Here is an 8,801-nt window from a genome sequence, read left to right on the forward strand (position 1 = left end):
GGAGGCGGGCAGGGGCGGGGCCTGGGGCTGCGCGGCGGGGCGGGGGCACCCACCTCCCGGCTGCCGGGAACGAACGCGGAAACCCAGGCGCGCGGGGAGGGGATCCAGCCCCTGGGGGGACGAACGGGGAAACCGAGGCAGGAGGGGCGGGAATTCAGCCCCTGGGGGGACGAACGGGGAAACCGAGGCAGGAGGGGCGGGGATCCAGCCAACAGGGAACGAACGGGGAAACCGAGGCAGGCGGGGCCGGGATCCAGCCAACAGGGAACGAACGGGGAAACCGAGGCAGGTGGGGCCGGGATCCAGCACCTGGGGGAACGAACGGGGAGACTGAGGCGGGAGGCGGGGCCAGGCCACGATCCCTACAGCCAGAAATCTAGCTCCGGGAAGGAGGGACACCTAGGCGAGGGGTCGGAAACTCAACCACAACCCTGCGTCCCGATCCGGGCTGCGGACTGAGCCAGGAATCCAGCTCAGGGAGGCGAGGAGACACGGACAGGGAAACTGAGGCCTGGGTATCGGCGAGGGACGTCCTATTTGGAGGCAGAGGATGGCGGAAATTAAAACTGCCCGAGCCTTCCTTCCACCTGCCCCTCCCAGCCCTGGAGCCTCGGCTAGGCAACCCCTTCCCCTGCTTAGCCTCAGTTTACTCTTCTCTAAAATTAGGCCTGGTGGCCAGCGTGGTGGCTCACGCCTGTAATCCCAGCAGTTTGGGAGGCCAAGGCCAGTGGATCACTTAAGTCTAGGTGTCTGAGACTAGCTTGGGCAACATGATGAAAACCCATCTGTAAAATAAAAAGAAAGGGCCGGGCGCCGTGGCTCACACCTGTAATCCCAGCACTTTGGGAGGCCGAGGCAGGCGGATCACGAGGACAGGAGATCGAGACCATCCTGGCTAACACGGTGAAACCCCGTCTCTACTAAAAATACAAAAAATTAGCCGGGCGTGGTGGCAGGCGCCTGTAGTCCCAGCTACTCGGGAGGGTGAGGCAGGAGAATGGCGTGAACCCGGGAGGCGGGGCTTGCAGTGAGCCGAGATGGCGCCGGTGCACTCCAGCCTGGGCGAGGAGCGAGACTCCGTCTCAAAAACATAAAATAAAATAAAATAAAATGAAAGAAAGCAAGAGGGAGGCTGGGCACGGTGGCTCACACCTGTAATACCAGCACTTTGAGAGGCTAAGGCCAGTGGATCACTTGAGGTCAGGAGTTTGAGACCAGTCCGGCCAACATGGTAAAACCGTATCTCTACTAAAACTACAAAAATTAGCCGGGTGTGGTGGTATGCAGCTGTAGTCCCAGCTACTTGGGAGGCTGAGGCACAAGAATCGCTTGAACATGGGAGGCAAAGGTTACAGGGAGCCGCTCCACTTCAATCCAGCCTGAGCCACAAAGTGAGACTCTGTCTCAAAAAAAAAAAAAAAAAAAAAAACAGGCACAGTGGCTCACGCCTGTAATCCCAGCACTTTGGGAGGCCGAGGCAGGTGGATCACGAGGTCAGGAGATTGTGACCATCCAGGCTAACACGGTGAAACTCCGTCTCTACCAATAATACAAAAAATTAGCTGGGCCTGGTGGCGGGCGCCTGTAGTCCCAGCTACTTGGGAGGCTGAGGCGGGAGAATGGAGTGAATCCGGGAGGCGGAGCTTGCAGTGAGCCAAGATCGCGCCACTGCACTCCAGCCTGGGCAACAGAGCAAGACGCCGTCTCAAAAAAAAAAAAAAAGAGAAAGAGTAAGGAGGAAAAGGAAAAGGATGAGAAACTGTGTGGATGGACTCAAAAAAGCCTGCACTGTGAGATTCCTGTAGATAAATGTGCAAAGAGGTGAAAAAGGACAATGGGGAGATGTATCAGGCACGACTGGCAGGGGAGCTGGGCATCAGGAATGAGTGGTTTCCCCATCCATCAGGCACAGGGTAAGGGTAGATGCTCAAAGAATGGACCTGAACATTTATTCGTGAGAGAGAGAGGCAACTTCAGAGACCTTCCTGGGCCTTCCTCCCATTGTGGGTTCCAGGGCTTCCCTCTATGGGGGCCTGTCCTGTCTGTACCTTCCTCTTCTTCTTCTTCTTTTTTTTTTTTCTGGAGAGAGTCTCGCTCTGTCACCCAGCCTGCAGTGATGCAGTCTCAGGTCACTGCAACCTCCACCTCCTGGACTCAAGTGACTCTCCTGCCTCAGCCTCCCAAGTAGCTGGGACTACAGACCCCCGCCACCAAGCCCGGGTAATTTTTGTATTTTTAGTAGGGACCGGGTTTCACCAAGTTGGCCAGGCTGGTCTGGAACTCCTGACCTCAAGTGATCCACCTGCCTCGGCCTCCCAATGTGCTGGGATTACAGGCGTGAGCCACTGCACCCAGCCTATTCATTTTTTCCCCTCCATTTTTAGTCTTTTTTTATGCAAATGGAAGCACCTTTTTCTTCGCTGTGTATTACTCCATGATGACCAAACATCTTGGAACTCTGTTGCAGGATGGACTTCGGGGGAACCTCCTGGATGTCATCCTGGGGTACACTTCCAGCTGTGGGATTATGGGGTCAAGGTTGTGCTGACTGGGCTGGGTGGCTCATGCTTGTCATCCTGGCGCTTTGGGAGGCTGAGGCAGGAGGACTGCTTGAGCTCAGGAGTTCAAGACAAGCCTGGGCAACCTAGTGAGATAGCGTCTCTACAAAAAAATTTAAAAATAGATTAGCTGGGCCGGGAGCAATGGCTCACGCCTGTAATCCCAGCACGTTGGGAGGCCGAGGCGGGTGGATCACCTGAGGTCAGGAGTTCGAGATCAGCCTGGCCAACGTGGTGAAACCTGGTCTCTACTAAAAATACAAAAATTACCCGGGCATGGTGGCAGGCACCTGTAATCCCAGCTACTCGGAAGGGTGAGGTAGGAGAATGGCGTGAACCCAGGAGGCAGAGCTTGCAGTGAGCCGAGATCGAGCCAGTGCACTCCAGCCTGGGCTACCTGAGCCAAACTCTGTCTCAAAAAAAAAAAGATAAATCAGTAATAATAATAATAATAATAACAACAACAACAATAAGGCTGTGGCCTTTGCAAGGTGCCCTCCACCTGCTTCCCGCTGCTAGTGTCCCTGCGGGTATCAGACACCCCTTGTCAGTCATGTGGGACACATTCAGTCCCAAACCGCCAGATCAGGGACGTCCCTCACCTGCCCTGAACTTTCCATGGCTCTCCAGGGTCCTGAGGACAAACCCAAGCTATCCTCACTCAGGGTCTCCGCTGAGGGCTGGCCTCCCTGCCAGGCTGGGCCCACCCCCTGGAGCCCCAGCCCCTAGAAGGGTCAAAGCCCTTCCCATATTCACAGGCCTTACAGTTCACGCCTTGGCTGGGCTCCTAGTCCGGGCTAAGCGTCTACCCGCTGGTTAAGGTCGGTCCTTCCAGGTCCACAGCAGCCTTCACGCGGCCCACCGCCTGCCTGCTCCGCCCCCCTCAGCCCCCTCCCGCGCTCTCACTCCGACCTTGCACCGAGAGGAGGGAATAGGGGGGTTGCCGCTGGGTGAATAGAGGGCGCGTGGGCAGGGGAGGGAGTGGCGAGCGGCTGCCGGAGAGGCGGGAAGGCAAGGACAAGGGCGGGGGGCACGGGCTATAAACGCTTGGCTGCAGCGGCGCCGGCAGAGGAGCCGCCGAGCCCAGCACAGCTGCCTTCTGGACCCTGCGGACTCCAGCCGAGGAGTCCCTTCCTGAGTTCCACAGCGGCAGCCCCCGGGCGGTCGGGCGGAGAGGTCCCTGGGGCGGTGCCAGGGCGCAATCCTGGAGGGCGGCCGGGAGGAGGAGGGGCGCGCGGCCATGCACACCGTGGCTACGTCCGGGCCCAACGCGTCGTGGGGGGCACCGGCCAACGCCTCGGACGGCCCAGTCCCTGCGCCGCGGGCCGTGGACGCCTGGCTCGTGCCGCTCTTCTTTGCGGCGCTGATGCTGCTGGGCCTGGTGGGCAACTCGCTGGTCATCTACGTCATCTGCCGCCACAAGCCGATGCGGACCGTGACCAACTTCTACATCGGTGAGCGCGGGCGCTGCGCCGCACCTGCTGCCGTCCCGGGGGCTCCGAGGGCCGAGCGTCCTGGGGTGCCCTCTCGCGGCGCATCGGGGCCCTCTCAGACCCGGCTCCTTCCCCTGCAGGGGTCCCCCCCACCTCGAGTCTTTTCCCTGTGGTCCCTACACCTGAGGCTAGAGGTCGGAAACTCCAGCGCGGGCGGGCCCGGGCGGGCCGGAGGGTGGGGAGTGTGGCACATGGAAACCTCGACCTGGCCACTCGCGGGGCTCGCCCCAGTGCAGCGCGGGCCAATGGCTCGGTGTCAGCTGAACAAAGGGCTGGGGGAGGGGCTGGCTTGGCCCGCGGGCCTTAGTTTGCGACCCCTGCTCCGGTGGTTCTCTGAGCCTGTTTATGCATTTGTGTCCTGGGGTCCCCTATCGCACACGCCCAATCGGTGGCTGCTGGGCCGGCACCATTGTCACCAGTTTGCAGTTGTGGAAACTGAGGCTCAGAGGGTCGGGGCCTGCTCAGGCTCCCCCAGCCCGGACAGGGCCCAGCAGAACCGATTTCTGCCGGAATGGCCAGGAAATCCGAGCTGGAGGCGTAATGTTTGAGATGTAAGGGGGAATTACTAGAAGGCGCCCCAACTTCTGCCCGAGGAGGCCGGGGGCGCTGGGGGGGCCTCCCTGAGCCATCCTGCTGGTCACTCGGACCAAGGTGGGGGCCAGGGGTCAGGGCCAGGAGCGCTGGGCGGTTCCCGCCGCCAGTGGCCCCCACGCCCAGCGCCCGCGCGTCCCCACCGCAGCCAACCTGGCGGCCACGGACGTGACCTTCCTCCTGTGCTGCGTCCCCTTCACCGCCCTGCTGTACCCGCTGCCCGCCTGGGTGCTGGGCGACTTCATGTGCAAGTTCGTCAACTACATCCAGCAGGTGCGCTCCGGAGCAGGAGGGGAGAGGGCGCACTTGGGGACGGGCGGGGGTGCGCTCCGCAGTGGGAGGGGAGGGGATCGTACGTGGGGACCGGGAGGGGGGTGCGCTGCGGAGCAGGAGGGGAGGGGGCGCACGTGGGGACGGAGGGAGATGCTCTCCGAAGCTGGAGGGGAGGGGGTGCATGGTGGAGCGGGGGAGGGGTGCACTCTGGAGCAGGAGGGGAGGGGTCGCACGTGGGGACGAGGAGAGGGGATGCGCTCCGGAGCGGGGGGCGGGCGCATGTGGGGAGGGGGAGCCCACGTGGGATGGGGGGGCGGACCTTGGGCGGGGCGCGAGGCAACGCATTGGAGAACCAGGGGCTGGGGGGCCCAGCTTGCGGGACGGGGCTGGGCGGTGGTGCAGCCTAGACCTGGAGTGGGGGGCGGGAATGGGGATGGAGGAGGGATGCAGACGGGGACCCGGGTCACTGGTAAGAAAGGGCGACTGAGGCCCTGATGCTTCTTGCCCCGCCTGTCCCTCCATCCCACGCAGCTCCCCGTCTCAGACTCGGGGTATCAGCCGCCCCCCAAGGGCTCCCTCACTTCCCCAATCCTCCTGCCCTCCTCTCCCAGTCTCCCCACCTTCTGTCCCCTCAACCCGCACTGGACACTCCTCCCAGGACACATCCCGTGTATGTGCCTGAGTGTTCGCACACGTAGGGGGATCGGCAGGGCGGGCGGACAGGGCAGGCTCCCAACCGCGCAGGTGTCCACACGCCCGGCTGGCGGCTCCCGCAGGTCTCGGTGCAGGCCACGTGCGCCACTCTGACCGCCATGAGCGTGGACCGCTGGTACGTGACGGTGTTCCCGTTGCGCGCCCTGCACCGCCGCACTCCCCGCCTGGCGCTGGCTGTCAGCCTCAGCATCTGGGTAGGTGAGTACAGCTCAGGAGCCTCACGGGAGAAGGCGGACACGTCCTAGTGCCCTGGGCGCCCGGAGCCACCTGCCGCCTCGGTCCAGCATCTGGAAAATGGCAGCAATAGTTCTGCCTGCCTAGGGCCAGCGAGGCTGCAGACGGGGCGCCCGGGCCTTTGCAGGGTGGCTGGGTGAACGCCTCCCGGGGAGGCACGTGGGGGCCGCTGGGGGGCTGCTGGTTCCCGGCGCAGGGTCTTCATCCCGGCTTGTGGCACAGGCTCTGCGGCGGTGTCTGCGCCGGTACTCGCCCTGCACCGCCTGTCACCGGGGCCGCGCGCCTACTGCAGTGAGGCCTTCCCCAGCCGCGCCCTGGAGCGCGCCTTCGCACTGTACAACCTGCTGGCGCTGTACCTGCTGCCGCTGCTCGCCACCTGCGCCTGCTATGGGGCCATGCTGCGCCACCTGGGCCGGGTCGCCGTGCGCCCCGCGCCCGCCGATAGCTCCCTGCAGGTGCTCCGCGTGGGTGGGAGGACAGCAAGGCTGGGCGGGCGGGGAGGCACCGTGGTGGGAGGGGCCGGTGGGGGCATCTGCGCGAGCAGGGACAGCCCAAGGGGTCCAGGAGGGGCGGTGCGAGGGGATGAGCCCAGCCGGGCCCCAGCCTTTCGTCTAATCACCTTCACGGCACCCCCCAGGGGCAGGTGCTGGCCGAGCGCTCGGGCGCCGTGCGGGCCAAGGTCTCGCGGCTGGTGGCGGCCGTGGTCCTGCTCTTCGCCGCCTGCTGGGGCCCCATCCAGCTGTTCCTGGTGCTGCAGGCGCTGGGCCCCGCGGGCTCCTGGCACCCACGCAGCTACGCCGCCTACGCGCTTAAGACATGGGCTCACTGCATGTCCTACAGCAACTCCGCGCTGAACCCGCTGCTTTACGCCTTCCTGGGCTCGCACTTCCGACAGGCCTTCCGCCGCGTCTGCTGCGCGCCGCGCCGCCCCCGCCGGCCCGGACCCTCGGACCCCGCAGCCCCACACACGGAGCTGCACCGCCTGGGGTCCCACCCGGCCCCCGCCAGGGCGCAGAAGCCAGGGAGCAGTGGGCTGGCCGCGCGCCGGCTGTGCGTCCTGGGGGAGGACACTGCCCCTCTCTGAGCGGACCCGGTGGGAATCCGAGCGGCTCCCTCGGGAGCGGGGACTGCTGGAAAAGCGGCTATTCTTCTGTTATTAATATTTTTCTTACTGTCCGAGATCAACTGTGCAAATATTTTGGTCTCTTGTGACGTTCGGTGCAGTTTCGTTATGAAGTCTGCTATTGATATTGAAATTATGATTTCTGTGTTTCCTGAAATTAAACATGTGTCAACACAGGACTTTGTGGATCATTCCAGAAAGTGTCAAACGTTTTCTCATTGTCTTGTAGTTGACTGTCACTGTGTACGATTCATTCCACTTTTTTTTTTTTTTTTTGAGACAAGGTCTCATTCTCACCCAGGCTGGAGTGCAGTGACGCGATCTCCTCTCACTGCAACCTCTGCCTCCTGGGTTCAAGTGATTCTCCTGCCTCAGCCTCCCGAGTAGCTGGGATTACAGGCGCCGCCACCACGCCCGGCTAATTTTTGTATTTTAATAGAGACGGGGTTTCTCCATGTTGGCCAGGCTGGTCTCGATTTTCCTGACCTTAAGTGATCCCCATGCCTCTGTCTCCCAAAGTGCTGGGATTACAGGCATGAGCCACCGCGCCCGGGGCCTCATCCCACTTTTAGAGAGAACTAAAATGTGAAAACAGACAGTGCAAATGACCATCAATCAACGAGCAGATAAAGAAAAGGTGGCGTGTGCGCGCACACACATACACACACACACACACACAAGACTACTACTCAGCCATAAAGAGGAATGAAATGGCATTCACACATGGTTGGAGTTGGAGACCACTACTCTAAGCGAAGAAACTGGAATGGGAAACCAAACATCCTATGTTCTCAGCCTCCTGCCTCAGCCTCCCGAGTAGCTGGGACTACTTTTTTGTACATTTAGACACGCCCGTCTACTTTTTTGTACATTTAGTAGAGACGGGGTTTCACCGTGTTAGCCAGGATGGTCTCGATCTTCTGACCTCGTGATCCACCCGCCTCGGCGTGAGCGAAACTCATTTTCAGGTGAGACGGCGCCACCTAGCGGCCACCGGCACTGGCCCCGCCCCTAAGAGCCCGCCCCCCCGGCCGCAGTCCCGCAGGTGCCCGGCAGATGGCACGCGCGGCCCGCGGAGGTTTCGCTCCTTCTTTTCTCGTCTCCAGAAGTCCCAGAGGTGCCCGGTGCCCAGGGGCGGTGTCGCTCATTCGGATCCCAACCTGGACCCCTGGCTGGAGGTGTCCCCGCTGTGAATTGGGGCAATCAGAGGCACATTATGGATTATCCCGGTCCTAGGCACTTTGCTTTTGAGGGCACCTTCTATGAAAACATCCAAAACAGTAATTTATTCTACAATATTCACCGTTAAAGAAAAAAAGAAGAAAAAGATAGGAACTTTATTCTGCTTCATGTCCTGAAAGAGGGGTAAAAATGATATTTTATATCTGCGTCAGTATAAAGATAGATATAACAGGCTGGATTCATTATATATGATTTTTTTTTTTTTTTTTTGAGATGGAGTTTTGCTCTTGTTGCCCAGGCTGGAGTGCAGTGGCGCGACCTTGGCTCACTGCAACCTGCGCTTCCCAGGTTCAAGGGATTCTCCTGCCTCAGCCTCCCGAGTAGCTAGGATTACAAGGCTGTGCCACCACCACACCGGGCTAATTTTTGTCTTTTTACTAGAGACAGGGTTTCGCCATGTTGGCCAGGCTGATCTCAAACTCCCAGCCTCAAGTGATCTGCCGGCCTCCACCTCCCAAAGTGCTGGGATTACAGATGTGAGCCACTGTATTTTATTTTTTGAGACAGTCTTGCTCTGTGGCCCAGACTAGAGTGCAGTGGTGTGATCATGGCTCACTGCAGCCTTGACCTCCT

The 8,801-nt window shown here is 60.8% G+C and overlaps 1 protein-coding gene across 1 annotated transcript; it reads left to right on the top strand.

The window, feature by feature from the left end:
* The first annotated feature begins 3,597 nt into the window (after positions 1 to 3,597).
* KISS1R (KISS1 receptor) lies at positions 3,598 to 7,080 on the top strand. Its single transcript, XM_054473559.2, has 5 exons — positions 3,598 to 4,012; positions 4,791 to 4,915; positions 5,692 to 5,827; positions 6,086 to 6,318; positions 6,501 to 7,080. The coding sequence occupies exons 1-5, from the start codon at positions 3,799 to 3,801 to the stop codon at positions 6,945 to 6,947; spliced, it is 1,155 nt and encodes a 384-aa protein (XP_054329534.2). The 5' UTR covers positions 3,598 to 3,798; the 3' UTR covers positions 6,948 to 7,080.
* Positions 7,081 to 8,801: the final 1,721 nt, after the last annotated feature.

Source organism: Pongo pygmaeus, chromosome 20 (genome assembly GCF_028885625.2).
Source record: "Pongo pygmaeus isolate AG05252 chromosome 20, NHGRI_mPonPyg2-v2.0_pri, whole genome shotgun sequence".
Classification (NCBI taxonomy): Eukaryota; Metazoa; Chordata; class Mammalia; order Primates; family Hominidae; genus Pongo; species Pongo pygmaeus.

What these genes read in the sequence shown, in the direction of transcription:
- KISS1R (XM_054473559.2), top strand. Translation starts at nt 3,799, where the DNA reads ATGCACACCGTGGCTACGTCCGGGCCCAACGCGTCGTGGGGGGCACCG. An exon ending in CGTGACCAACTTCTACATCG is followed by an intron (nt 4,013 to 4,790) that starts GTGAGCGCGGGC and finishes TCCCCACCGCAG; the next exon opens with CCAACCTGGCGGCCACGGAC. An exon ending in CAGCCTCAGCATCTGGGTAG is followed by an intron (nt 5,828 to 6,085) that starts GTGAGTACAGCT and finishes CTTGTGGCACAG; the next exon opens with GCTCTGCGGCGGTGTCTGCG.